The sequence below is a fragment of the Mesoplodon densirostris genome, chromosome X, assembly GCF_025265405.1.
Source record: "Mesoplodon densirostris isolate mMesDen1 chromosome X, mMesDen1 primary haplotype, whole genome shotgun sequence".
NCBI classification, from domain to species: Eukaryota; Metazoa; Chordata; class Mammalia; order Artiodactyla; family Ziphiidae; genus Mesoplodon; species Mesoplodon densirostris.
This window is the reverse complement of record NC_082681.1, coordinates 104187767-104202639: the sequence shown is the minus strand read 5'-3', so window position 1 is coordinate 104202639 and position 14873 is coordinate 104187767. Positions and strand designations below refer to the sequence as shown.

Below are 14873 nucleotides of genomic sequence, written 5' to 3'. Positions count from 1 at the left end.
GAGGTTGAGCATCTTTTCATAGGTTTACTGGCTGTTTTGGGTTCCTCTTCTGTGATATGACTATTTATATATTGCCAAATTTTCTATTAGGCTGTTAGTCTTTACTGATTTGAAGGTGTTTTTTTATGACCCCGTTCATCTCTAGAAATGCTTTTGCCTTAAGGTCTATTTTGTCTGCTCTTCATACAACGATATCAAGTTTCTTTTGGTTAATATTTACATGGTATATATTTTTTTACCATTTACCTTTCAACCTTTCTGTGTCCATATGCTTAAGATGACACTGTATATAGTGTATCTGCTATTTTAAATTATATGTTATATGTATTTAAATATTTGCTATACATATATGCTGTATATATAATGTGCTATATATACATATACATGCTATGCATATATGATATATAATTGCTAAAGTTTAATTTGACAATATTTTTTCTTAAACTATAGAGTTTAGTCTACTTATATTCATTGTAATTGCAATATTTACATTTGTATTGTGATTACTGTAATATTTGCTTTTATTTATATTTATGGATTGAAATACTATATTTTTCTCATTCCATTTTATCCTCTCTACTAGTGTAGATATTATATGAATTTTTATTTTTAGTGGTAACCCTGGAAATCACAATATTCATACTTAATTTTATAAATCATTAGTTATAGCCTTCTTCTAGTCAGTAAAAGGAACTTGGTATTCTTAAACTCCAAATATCATCAGCCTGGCTTGTATATACTTTTTGTCCTATGTTTTAGACATACCTTATTTTCATTTCAGCAATTTAGATATTATCATTTTTGTTTTACATCAACATTTGTTTAGATTTATCCATGTGTTTTACCAATTTCACTTTTCACCGTTCCTTTTTATATCTCAGATCTACTTTAATTAACTCTTCTTGAAGTACAGTCTTTAGAAGTTCCTTTAGTGAAACTCTGTTGATGGTAAATTATCTCACTTTTTATTTTACTGAAAATTTCTTTGTTTTACTCTTATTTGTAAACAGTGTTTTCTCTGGATATACAATTCTAGATGGATAGTTATTTCTCTCAGAACTTTTTAGATATCATTTCACTGGCTTCTGAATTTCATTATTTCTACTGAAAGTCAACTGTCATCCTAATCATCATTCCTCTGTATGTAATCTGTTTTTTTCCCCCTCTCTAGCTGTGTTTAAGATGTTCTCTTTATCTGTAGTGTTCTACAGTTTCACCATAGTATGCCTAGGGGTTTCTTTTTACTTTTCCAGTTGGAAGGAAAGAAAGGAATAAATATATACCATCATCTCCATAAGGCCAGGATCCTTGTCTTTTTCACATCTGTACTCTTAGCCTTAACACAGGGCTTAACACATGTAGGAATGCAATAAATATTTGATGTGTAATGTATAAATTTATAAATAATTCTAGTTTCCTTATGAATAATAAGAAGGAAACTCATTTTATTTCAGCATATCTAATAAGCGTGTCTTATCTCAGATGTCTCTGGTCCCTAGTAGAAGATAAAGGAAGAAAATGAGTCTTTAGGTCACTGTTCTTCTTTTTTAGGAAAAGATTACCGATTTTTCCCCTGTAAATCTAAGGAAAAGTTAACTTGACTTTACATTTAAATAAGCTTCCAAGTGAAAGTTTGAAGTCCCAAGAGTTTAATGTTAAAATTAGGGCCTAGCAAATTCTGAATACTCAGTAATCATTTATCACAAATAATGAGTGTAACTCAATTTCAGTCAAACTCACTCTTTAGAGTATGACCTATAGGAAACACATCGTCTGTTCTGAGCCTTGTATTTCTGAAATATTAGATTGATGTGGCAGAGAAGAATATAACTTTTATAGTGGGTGTCATGTTTATTTTCTTTCCTCTTTTACCCCTCCTTTATTCCTATCACTCTGCCCCCAACACAGAGACACACTTGCAGGCACGTGTATATGCACACACGCACACACACACACAATCATAGCCCATCATATGAAATGCTACATGTTATTCCTTGGCTTCTGTCCATTTTCACCCTTACTCAAAGCCTTGTCATACCTGACAGCTGCAAGTTTTTTACTGACAATTTTGCCAAATATAAAGGTCTTTTGGTATAAATCCTGTTTTTGTCATAATACTGTATAACTTTGGACAAGTTATTTAACCTCTGTGAGCTTTGATTTCCTTATCTGCAAATTGAGAATAACATAGCTACTTTATGGCTTATAGTGAGGATTCTAGGTGTCATGTATAAAGTGGCTAACGTGACTTGGTGCATGGTACACACTGACTCAGTATTAGTTCCCTGTTCTTCAGCTAAGCCTTCCATCTACTTCCAGGGCTTGAGAAGGTGGCAAAGGCATAATCCCAAGAGATTGTTCTGATGTTGCAGAGTTCTGAAATGACAAATGACTCAAGTCCATATCTGAGTCGAGCAAATATAAGGATTATAGTTATTGTTCTTATAAGGATAGCAAGAAGTAATGACTAACAACTCCGGGAAGATCTTATTTGTGTTAGGTGTTGGCAGCTCTAGGCATATATGGTAAAGATGATATGGAGGCCCATTTCCTGGGGCATGTAGACCTGGTGTGGCCCTCTTTCCCCTGTCACACATGAAACGGCCATCGATGTGCCATCCACCTCACCCTATATCTCAAGAACATACCAAAAAACAAAGACAAAAAAACCAACTAAAACAAACAGAAAATACGAGCTGAGGCTTTGGCATGCCTCTCTTAGGTGGTTCTCTATCGCTGATCTGTATTATTCCCCTTGCTCTTGTTTCTTTTCGTGTCAATTCTTTGTTCTATTGCAGAGGTTGGCAAACTTTTTAAAAAATAAAATGCCAGACAGTAAGTATTTTAGACTTTGTGGGCACTGTGGTCTCTGCTGTAACTCCCCAAGTTTGCAGTTGTAGCAGAAAAGCAGCCAGAGACAATACATAAACAAATGAGCATGGCTGTGTTCCAATAAAACTTTATTAATAGACACTGAATTTTGAGTATAATTCATATTAATTTTCACATGTCATGAAATATTCTGCTTTTAATTTTCCCCAACGATTTAAATTGTAAAAACCATCTCTAGCTCGTAGGCTGTACAAAACAGGTAGTGAAGTGAATTTGGCCCACAAGCCATAGTTTGCCTACCTCTGCCTTGTTGTTCCTCTGAATTTTTCATAGGTATCTTCTTAGAACCTGTGCAGTTATTCCCTGAGTTGAATACTAAAACAAATAGGTTTTTATGTTTAATGATTCTATTAGTTTTCTGTGGCCACCATCACAAATTGCCACAATTTAGCAGCTTAGAATAATGTAAATATATGATCTTGATGCTGAAAAGTTGGCCTCTGTGCACCAGTGCCGAATTGAATCTTGGAGACAGAGTTTTGGGTGAAGTAGAAAAGGATAGCTTTATTGCTTTACCAGGAAAAGGGGGACACAGCAGGCTCGTGCCCCTGAAGAACTGTTGTCCCAACCTGAGAGGATTTGGTGAGGAGGTTTATAGCAGTGGTTCAAGGACGGGGTTGCTGTTAAGATTAGGGTGTGTGCAGGGCCTGCACTCCTTAAATCGGGCCTCAGGTAGTCTCTTGATGAGCTTCTCTGGTTCCTTTAATCTGGCCTCAGGTGGTCTTCTCTGGAATGAACAATGTTAACATCTTCCATTTGTTGGGGGTTTTAGTTCTGTAAAGAGCTCAAAGATACTGTTAATGTGTATCCCTTGAGGGAGCACCAGGACCCTGCCCCAAGGCTACACTGTTGTTTCTTGACTGCTCCTCCCTTGTCTCTGCATCTCCTCCCTCCTCTGATTAGCAACTGTTCGAATCTGCCCTTTGGAACTCAGGGAAGGTCACAGAGGCTGGAGTCTGTTCCCTACAAACAAGAAACGACAGAAAGGCTTCCATGCCCAGGAGCCCCACAGGGTCCTGCTCTGTTTCAGTCTCACAGTTCTGTAGCTCAGAAGTCTAGTTTGGCTTGGCTTGTTTCTCTACTCTCGGTTCACTAGGCTGAAATCAAGGTGTCTACTGGCTGAGCTCCTATCAGGAGGCTCTGGGAAGATTCCACTTCCAAGCTCATTTTGGTGGGCAGATTCTGATTCCTTGTGGCTGTAGGAACAAGGCTTCTGTTTCCCCATTGGCTGTTAGCTAAGAGCCAGCCTTTGCTCCGAGAGGCCTCTCTCTCTGATCCTTGCATATGGACCTCTGCATCTCAGAGCCCTCTTCTCACGTTTGGAATCTGACTTCCCATTCTGCAGCATCTCAGTATCCACCTTCCTCTTCTAATTCCTCTGTTTTTAAGGGCTCAGTGATTACAGTGGGCCCACCCAGATAATCCAGGATAAGCTCCCTATTTTAAGGTCAGCTGATAGGTAACTTCAGTTCCCTCTGCAATGTTCAATCACAGCAGTACCTAGATTAGCATTTGATTGAATAATTAAGGGACAGGAATCTAGAGGCAACATCTTTAGAATTTAGAATTGAACAATTACCATGTAGATTTCCAATGTAAGTACTGATCTATATAAGTCTAGATCACTTAAGGTGTATCCAGAAATAATTTAACCCATTCAAGTATTCAGTTTGGGTGTATTTTATACAGTTTTGGAACTAATCCAATAATCCTTGCTTCTCAATAGATGATCTAGCCACTTGAGAGGAAATTTGAGATGTACATGCTGTGGTCATTCAATGAATAATTTGCTCCAAGGATGACATTTTCACTTTTTTCCCAGTAGTAGAACTGGGTTTCATAGATAACTTACCTTTGTTTCCTACATTCAGTAGTATTTCAGGATAATTGCTGTGGAGAACAAATTGACATATTTTTCTGGAGTGATTTTTTTTTTTTTTAATATTTAAGATCCAATTGTTAATTTCTAAGTCCAACCAGGTACTGAATCTCATGGATATAACACTCTAGGGCTGGAAATCTCTATTTGACTCTTAGCTGCTTTGCTTCAGCCACCATGTCAGACTTGTCACCGATCTTGCTGATTTTCATCCTCACTTGTTACCTGAAAACTGGGTTTGCCTCTTGGTGGGTGTTGAACCAATAGACACAACCAAGCCAAAGATCGGGAGAAGAAGGAAGTATTTATTATTACTTGCAGCAAGTAAGGAGAACACCAGGGATCGTTCTCAAAAGAGTGTCTCCCCAACAGCAAAACTGGGGAAGCTTTAAGCTAAGGGTACATGCATATTCATGAGGGGGCTTCAGCTTGGAATTGGGGCAAATTGACAGAGTCCAAGCTTCAGTTGATTGAAGTCAGGAGGGTCAACATTATCATTCCATCCTCCGCCTGGGTGGGGGCCTTAGTTCCTGCAGAACTGAGAGATAGTATGTATATTCCTTGAGGAACCAGGACCCTGCCCCAAGGCTGCACTATTGTTTCTTGACTGCTCCTCCCTAGTTTCTGCATTCCTTCCCTTAAGGTCGTTAATTACTGAGACCTGTTCCAGGGCAAGTATTTTAGCCAGGCTCAGATCACAAAATAGCTTAGGCCAAAATGGGTTCTATGTCAAGAAAGCCATTCCTGGTTCTCTTTCTCCAGGGACCCCCTAACCTATCTGCTTCATAGTGGCCCAAGTATCTTTATCTTTCTTTTCACTTCTTGCCCCTATGATACCCTGATTCACATCTTCATCATTTCCTATCCTATCTGTTGCAATAACTTCTTCATTGGCCTTCCTGCTTCTGGTTTCTCCCCCTTACAATGCTCCAGAGATTCTTTGATTCAACCTGAAATTTAGAAAAACTGCCAGAGTTCCCTAGTGCCTCCAAAATGGCATTCCAACTCCTTAGCTTGACATTCAGAGATTCCCATTATGTGACCCAATCCTACCTTTCAACCTCATCATTTTCCATTAAGTCCTCCATAGAGGTGTTGGGACAAGTAGTAAGTGAACATGGGCCATGTTCTGAGAATGGTAAGTAGGTCTGTGTAACTGGGGTAAAGGGTTTGTGTAACCATTGCAGATGGGTGTGATTATTCAAAGGTCCTTCTTTTCCACATTCAACGTTCAATTGATTGTGAAACCCAGACAGGTCCTTCTATCACCTACTTTTTAAATTTGTCTCCTCCTCTCTATTAGTCTTGCCATTGCCCTAGCTCGGGTTTTGCCATCTCTCTCCTGGACTGTTGCCATGGCCAACCTGTCTCTTTGTCCCATTCTCTCTTTACTCTAACTCAGTCATTATATTACATCAAGGTATCGTGCTAAAACAGAGTCTGATTGGGACATCCTTGCTGGTCCAGTGGTTAAGACTCCGTGCTTCCACTGCAGGGGGCACAGGTTCTATCCCTGGTCAGGGAACTAAGATCCTGCATGCTGTGCATCATGGCCAAAAAAAAAAGAAAGAAAGAAAGAAAGAAAGAAAGAAAACAGAGTCTGATCATGGCCCCTTTATAATTCAAAACCTTCATTTGTTGCCCACTGTTGTCATTAAAGATTATTTACCCACTGATGCAGTGGTTAAGAATTTGAGCTATAGCATAAAAAAGAATGAAATAGTGCCATTTGCAGCAACATGGATGGATCTAGAGATTATCATACTAAGTGAAGTAAGCCAGACAAAGACAAATATCATATGATATCACTTATATGTGGAATCTAAAATATGACACAAATGAACTTATTTACAAAACAGAAACAGACTCACAGACATAGAGAACAGACTTGTGGTTGCCAAGGGAGGGGGGAGGGATGGGTTGGGAGTTTGGGATTAGCAGATGCAAACTGTTATAAATAGAATGGATAAACAAGGTCCTACTGTGTAGCACAGGGAACTATATTCAATACCCTGTGATAAGCCACAATGGAAAAGAATATGAGAAAGAATGTATATATATGTATAACTGAATCACTTTACTGTATAGCAGAAATTAACACAATTTTATACATCAACTATACTTGGATAAAATAAATGTAAAAAAAAACAAAAAAGAACTTGAGTTATAGGCCAGACTGCTTGGGATGGGATCCTGGCTTTACGTGTGAGACACATCATTTTATTGCTCTAAGTCTCAGTTTCCTCATCTATAAAATGGGGATAATAATGTTTACAGAGGGTTGTTATGTGGATAAAAATATACTGAGTATGAAGAGCAATTAGCAGATACCTGGTACATAGTACGTATGCAACTAATAGTGGCCATTATAATCACCATAAAATACTCCAAAGATTGAGATAGACTCTATAAATAACTGGCTATTTTTTACTTAATTAAGGATTTTTGAGAGTTTATTTGGCTAAAGAATTGAATTTCAATGCTCTCCTCTTGTCTTTTGAGTAGGCAGCTAAGGATTGTAACTGGTGAATGGTTCTTTGAAGAAAAGGCAAAGCGTTTCAAGCACGTCAGTGTTCTGGGCACTGATGTTGTCCGACAGTCCATCTTAAGAAGTCCAGGTAACTAAAGCAAAACTGTTTTAATCTTCATTTTGGCAGGCTAAATAACTTCCCTATATTATGTAGCAAATGAGAACAGTTGAATTTCCTGAATCCCTTGGGTCATTTCAAAACTGAGTGGCATGAAATCTAAATCTGCAATTCATACAAGGGAAGAGGAAGTCGGTAGAAAATAAAATCCACAGTGATTTTTCACATATGTGATACACTGAGATTTTCAGGGGAGGCATTTATCTTCATCACAGACGGGTCTTTTCCTGAATGCACTTCCAATATTTTACTGAACATTTAAGAAAGTAACATAAAACAGATGAGTTACATGATTCACATTGTGAAAGCAATCCTTGGTTTTTCAACAGGATGTATTTCAGATTTCATTTAAACGTTACTTTTTCTCATCCAGTGATTCTCAACCAGGGGCTGATATTTTGTACTGTGCCCCCCTCCATCAAGCTAGGGGAGTGTTAAGATATGCAAGGGGGCATTTTTGGTTGTCCCAATGACTATGGGGGAATTAATCGCATTTAGAGATGCTGCATGGCCTGAAATTGCACAAGACGGTTTTACTCAATGAATAATTATACTGTCACCAAATGCAAATAACACCCCACCTTGAGAACATTGCTCTGTGCATTCAGACTACAATTTAAGTGGTTAAATATTGAGTGAACCTGTGTTTAGGATCATGTTTCTCAGGTATGCTGTAGTAAAGGTGGAGCAGGTGTCTTTTGGTCTGTTCCTAGGGTATCTCCCCTTTCAGAGACTGGAGACAAATGCCCTTATTTTTAAGTCTGGCGGGTAGGGCTGGGAGGCTTGGACCTGATTCCAGTGCCACTTCTGGGTGTCACAGTAGCAAGGAAGGGCTTTCCCAGGTGGGTAACATCAGGTCTGATGCCACAGAGGGACAGAGTGGAGTTAGAAGTAAGCAGTTAGCTCTGGCTGCTTCCTCCGCTCAAACCTCAGCACCTTCCAGAGTGTGGACTGTCTCTCAGGTCACGAGGTGTGTACACAGGTGTTGGCCCTCCCAGGAAGTCTGGCTTATGTGCTCAGAAATCAGGGTATCGTTTCTAGAATCCCATGCTAGAATTCAGTCTCTAGGGATTTGGAGTTCTCATGAACCAGGCTCCTCTTCCCTAAAAATATTTGCAGAGGGATCATGTATAGTTGCTCCATTGCAGTCACCCCTAGAAAGCTGATCTCAGCAAAACTCCCACAGTTGAGTCCCAATCTTAGTCCTCATCTAACTGTGGAACACTCAACAGATTAGAAATAAGTGTGTGACTGGGAAACATGGATGGGAACATCACTGCCAATTTTTTAGACTTCTATGTCCTGTGCTAATGTAGGAAAGTGAATGAAGAATCGAAAATTGCTCTCATTTCTGGCCATTTCATATGTAAATTTGTCTTCTGTTTGTTTTTCATGAGGAGCTGAAGAAATACAAAGCCAAGAACAAACCCACCAGAACGCAGAAAAGTCAGACGCTTCGCTTTCTGCTGGGCGGAAGGCCAGCCACGATGGGCCCAGGAAAAAGGGGTAAGACCCAGCCTCTTCAAGGGAATCTTTGATCTTTGTTCCAGTCACCTGTGAAATAGATGCCTTAGTTTTTCAAGTCTAATGTCACTTAAGTGACCCAGAGAAGGTCAGAGACTCATCCGAGGTAACATTCTCCTATCATTCTCCTCAGGAAATGCAGTTTTAATTACTTTCAGTTTTAGATAAAGGTCCCTTCTGACCTGAACCTGTCAGTTTTTCTTTCACTTAACATATCTGGTCCTTTACTTCTGGGTAGAAAGTTTCATGCTAGGGCCAGTCTTGTCTGTAAGGAGGTGACAACTGCCTTTGTTGTAGGGTCAACACACCTCCCCCGCACCCAACCTGATTGCTGTTGCAAACTGAAACAGCCAAATCAGAGATTTATTAATAGGGCTTAAAACATTGTCCCCCCTGTTTGAAATGCGGGCCTCCTTAAGGAAGAAATCATTTGCCCACCTCACTGACTTCATTCAGAAAGCAAATATGTGTCAAGTGCTGAGAATAGGAATGGGAGGCACACAGGGATGCAAGATTCAGGGAGGCGCTGGGAAACTCAGAGTGAGAAAGTTCCATCAGGGAGAGTCAAGTGGCCCCCAAAATGCAGGTCATGAGGACCCAAAGGCAAACTGTTGCCTTACAGCCCTGCCTGTTGCAGTCTCCATTTCTCAGGCAACTGGTGGCCAGTTTTGTGGCCGAGGGAGTGAGAATCCGAATCTACACCAAGTGGCTTTATGGTTCTTTCTGGGTAGTGTGGCTTCGTTCTCAGCAGAAGCCAACGTGAGGGGCTGCCAGTCCCTGAGCCTTCATCTGTCGCTACGGAAAGTCCATTTTGTTCCGTTTTGTTTTGTTTTTTAAAGAATCTTGAACTGTGAGTAGACATGAAACCTAAATGTCATTTGACTCAAAGACTCATGACTAACCATGTCTTTGTTAATTAGCAGAGATGACTGGGAAAGATAGCCTAGAGGGACCATACATCCTATGTGTTGAGTCTTCCTACCACGTTAAACCCATTTGTCACTCCTCGGGGCTCCCACAGTGCCTTGTGCCCATGCGTCACTCGTTACTTGGTGCGCTCTGACACAAAGCCCCTCCTTACACAAGAATGTAAAGTAAATGAACCGGTCTCACTCAATACCACCCCCCTTTAATTGTAAGCTCCTTTAGTACTGGCCCAGTTGTCTTTTTTGCTTTTGTGCTACAGTATCCAGCATGGTGCCTGGCCCATTGAAAACAATCAGTGGTCTGATTGAATTAAACTCAGAGCCCACAAGTGCTTCTAGGAGCTGTAGTGTGCAGACCCCAGGCCAGGCACCACTGTGTGGGTTACAGAATGGTGGGCTTGGAGCTAGGAGACAACAGTGAGCCCTGCTAGAACTCAAAACTGGCATCTGATGCTTCTGTCTTCAAGGAATATAACACCTAGTCGGGAAGAAAAGGTTCAAAGGTCCACACCTGAAAAGTTAATTTGTACAGAAGGATTTTAGAAAAACATAAGATGACAATATGAGCTGCCTGAAAGCCTTTCTAAAACAACAAGACAAGGAGTTAACTACAAGAGATAGAATATGGAAATAAATAATTAATTTAAAAATATTTATTTATTTATTTTTTGGCTGCATCGGGTCTGGGTCTTAGTTGTGGCATGCAGGCCCTTCCAGGCATCTCTCTAGTGGTGGCACGAGGGCTCCAGAGCACGTGGGCTCTGTAGTTGCAGCACACGAGCTCTCTAGTTGTGGCTCACATGTTCAGTAGTTGCAGCGTGCTGGCTTAGTTGCCCCACAGCATGTGGGATATTAGTTCCCTGACCAGGGATTGAACCAACGTCCCCTGCATTGGAAGGCAGATTCTTAACCACTGGACCACCAGGGAAGTCCCAATAATTAAATATTAAATAAGTGGCTTAGATCATTGATGTCGGGAGGGCACAGGGGCCATTGGGAAAGACATGAAATTCTAAGTGGGACTTGATGAGCACTTTGAAAGATGGATGGGGCCAGGATAACAAAAGAGGAGGAACAGTGATTCCAGGTGGAGGAGACACCATAAGCAGCACTGCAGAGGGAAGGACATGTACAAGGTGGTTCTCAGAGCAGCATAAATTGACATTATATTAACTGCTATTCTCACCAAAAATGTAATTTTCCAGTTAGATTGAAGCTTCTGACGCTTTGACAAGACATTCTTCTAGTGGTCTTTGAAGCAGAAACAACTTGGCAGATTCTATTAAGGTTGTCCCAGTACCTCTGGAATACTTTTTCCCCCTGAGAAAACTGGAGCCTGTAAAGTAAATGAACTGGTCTCTCCAGATACCATCACAAAAAATATAGCTTTGGTTTTTTAATCCAAGTGCATTTGGAAAGATCCATGTTTGAGGCCTTTGGTAACCTGGATTGTCACGAATCTTGGTTTCTGAAAAGCTCTTTTTAAGTTCCTAGTAATTTAGTGAAATGGGCATGCAATCAAATTTCATCTGGTACGAGCCATTCCATTGTTCAAATTTATTACCCCAGAGACGTGGGTGCCATCACTTATTCCACAAGAATTGTCTGGGTTCTAGTACGTTCCAGGCATCTCTCTAAACTCAGGGCACCTAGCAGGGAACAAGAAGCACAGAGTTGCTGCTCTCAGGGAGCTGCAGTCTAATAAGTTGCTGCCTCAGTTGGTCTCAGAGGATCATCCTGGCTCTCCTCTCTGAGCAAGGTGAGTTCAAGCTCCCTTTTCTCAGCATCCTGTAAACAGGCTCTGCCCAGGCGTTGTTTCTCCATTCTCAGGTGACAGTGGCGAGTCCCCAAAGTCAATGGTCTTCTTCTTAGAAGGGACGGAGGCCTGGCTTACCAGCAACTGGTACGGCCTTGGGAGAATATCCTAACCTCCTCTACCAGAACCTTTGACACTCTACTGCAGAAGTCCTGGGGACTCCCCAGAATTTCTCAGCCCCAAGTCTGCTTGAAAGAAGAATTATTTACTGTTGAAAGTACAAGAAATGGTATTTTTGAAATGATATGTTTAAATGCTTTCTTGTCTTGCTTTTAAATATATATATATATATATATATATATATATATATATATATGTATATGTATAATTTCAGATTTCTTCTTAGCAAGTTCAGATCAGCAACCAGAGGAGAAATTGTAACTTCAAAAACTGAAAGTGGGCGGAGCTACAGCTTGGACTTAGACAGCCAAAATTTTCGGAGTTTAAAGTCAGCCCCTGGTTCAGACAGGTAAAACACATACAGATTGGCCAATGGGATAGCCTGAGGATAAGGTTGATGTATTTCCATCCAAACAGTGCTTCTGGATACCTGTAAAGTATTCCCTCTCGGAGGTCTAACACATAATGTGAAAAGCCAGGAGGATATTTTTTAGTTGAAATGGGAAGCACTTACACTTCTGGAATTACAGCTATTGAAACCATCTGTGTTACCTGCACGGCTGACACTTGATGTTTTGGGACTCAGGGCTGCAGTTCAGATGGAGAGATCCAGAAAAATAAATTATTTTCATTGATTTCGTGGTACTTTTCTGTTTAAGCTTCTGAAAAAGAAACCTCTGAGTGTCACACATTCCTTGCAGCTTTTTTTAAATATAAATTTATTTATTTATGGCTGTGTTGGGTCTTTGATGCTGCACACGGGCTTTCTCTAGTTGCGGCGAGCAGAGGCTACTCTTCGTTGAGGTGCACGGGCTTCTCATTGCGGTGGCTTCTCTTGTTACGGAGCACAGGCTCTAGACATGCAGGCTTCAGTAGTTGTGGCTCGTGGGCCCAGTAGTTGTGGTTCGTGGGCTGTAGAGCGCAGGCTCAGTAGTTGTGGCGCACGGGCTTAGTTGCTCTGCGGCATGTGGGATCTTCCCAGACCAGGGCTCGAACCCCTGTCCTCTGCATTGGCAGGTGGATTCTTAACCACTGCGCCACCAGGGAAGTCCCCTGCAGCTTTCAAAAAATTAAAAATAATTTCATTTGAATTGCCTCAGAGAATTTCCATAAATTCCACTTCTTTCTAGTTCCACCACCTCTAACTTGTTGTCAGTGGGCTAGCTCCTCAAATCTCCTATCCATAGAGCTATCACCTTGTCAAGAAAAGTAAAGAGAGAGAGGATAGCCAAGAGCGTAGTCATTTCATATCAGGCTTGATGTTCTTTATCCTGTTGGGGCATGAGTCAAGGCTTATTTTCATGACCGGTGTATTATCAAAGGCAACGGTGAGAAAAAAGATCTACCCTCATGTTTCATTAAGAGCACAGGTACTCTCATACTGATACCTTGTTCCCTATAGCAGCGGTCCCCAGCCTTTTTTGGCACCAGGGACCGGTTTTGTGGAAGACAATTTTTCCCCGGGGGTTCCGACAGTAATGCAAGCGATGGGGAGCAGCAGATGAAGCTTCACTCGGCTGCTCACCCCCTGCTGTGCGGCCCGGTTCCTAACAGGCTGCGGACCGCTACCGGACCCCTGCCCTGTAGCATTCCTGCAAACTAGTGTCACTTTATGTAAAACTGCACAGAAAAAAATAAACATAAACTAAATCACTTCTCATCCACTATCAAAAGATTATCACTGTATTCACTCTTTTCCAAATTTTTAAGAATGTAGATTTATTTCCTTTATGATAAAAAAAATACTTTAAACCCTGGTTGCGTTTGTCCTTGAAGTCGTTTCCTTTGACTTCCGTTGGGGTAGCCCCCTGTCGTGTCCCACAAAAACTTTATATAAAGGAAAAAGCTCATTTTTGGTTTTGATTGCTGAATTCCTGACTCTCAGACAGTGATCAAGATTATTTAGAGATGATAAGCAACTCGCTTAGTGTTGCTATTTTTGTTCAGCCTTGTGGGGACTCAATGGAGGAGCCCTCTTGGCTCATATTTCAAGCTGGCATTTAAAAGGGAAATATATATATATATATATATATAACGAGGAAAGATGGAGTCCCCCGTTAAAAACACTTAAAGTCCCCTGGCCCAACAAACATTAAATTATTCCATTTTAAATTAATTTGTCTTACAGTTACTCAACAAGAGTAAGGGGCATGCTCTGCAGTATCACGTTGCTTACGCCGTTCTTTCAGAATCTATCTGCCTAGGTTTATTCCTTGTGTCTTAACTACTGCTGGGTATAAATACAGTTGACTCTGGGATAACACAGGGGTTAGGGGCGCCGACCACCCCCCAACACACACACTTTGCCCAGTCCAAAATCCGAGTATAACTTGACAGTCAGCCCTCTCTATCCACGGTTCCTCTGTATCCAAGCCTTCACCCAACTGTGTATCGTGTAGTACTATAGTATTTACTGTGGGAGAAAAGTCCGTGTATAAACGGACCCATGCAGTTAAAGCTATAAAGCCATATGGACATGTTTCACCAAAGACTGGTGTATTGACCCAGGGGTTTTCTTGTTGTAAACTGGAAGGTCGTCCCTAAGTAGATTTTATATTTTAAATTGTAAATACCTGAGATGGTTTATAGATAGACTATAGCAGTCAGGGTGCTTTGGCTGAAGCATGCCAAGAACAATGTTTTCGCATGAAGGAAGAGAGTCAGGATGTTTGGGAGATCAGTAGAACAACATGTCCTTTTCCTAGAACATGTATTTATTACAGTGATGACTCATTAATGGACTGCCACAGCAAGATGAATTACCTTATCCCAAAATTATTCCTTAGAAAAGTTGGGGCAGGAGGTAGCCCATCACGTAAAGATGTTAACTCCTTTTTGTTTGCTTGGAGCTGCAATAATTCTGCAAAGCCAAGTGGTAAAACTGGCAGACTCTTTTCTCCTTAGGTTCTGCAAGCATAATTGCAGCCTCCCCTATAAATCATTTTTAATATGGAACAGCAAGTTCCCTAAAAGAGAATTGCGAGATTCTGGTCTCTTTGGTCTATTACCTGACCTAGGTTAGCAATTAATTCCCCTTTCTCTTCCTCAGTGCATGTCTCTTCGTAGTT

General features: G+C 40.8%; 1 protein-coding gene across 9 annotated transcripts in view; it reads left to right on the top strand.

The window, feature by feature from the left end:
- The window catches only part of SYTL5 (synaptotagmin like 5), a 254832-nt gene that overhangs the window by 114776 nt on the left and 125183 nt on the right, over positions 1-14873 (top strand). For 7 of the 9 annotated variants that reach the window (XM_060088143.1, XM_060088141.1, XM_060088146.1 and 4 more), the window contains exons 4-6: positions 7277-7389; positions 8817-8925; positions 12020-12154. In XM_060088143.1, coding sequence (XP_059944126.1) covers positions 7277-7389; positions 8817-8925; positions 12020-12154 — 357 coding nt within the window. The remainder of the gene's footprint in view (positions 1-7276; positions 7390-8816; positions 8926-12019; positions 12155-14873) is intronic. The other 2 variants (XM_060088148.1, XM_060088149.1) reach the window with 2 other exon arrangements.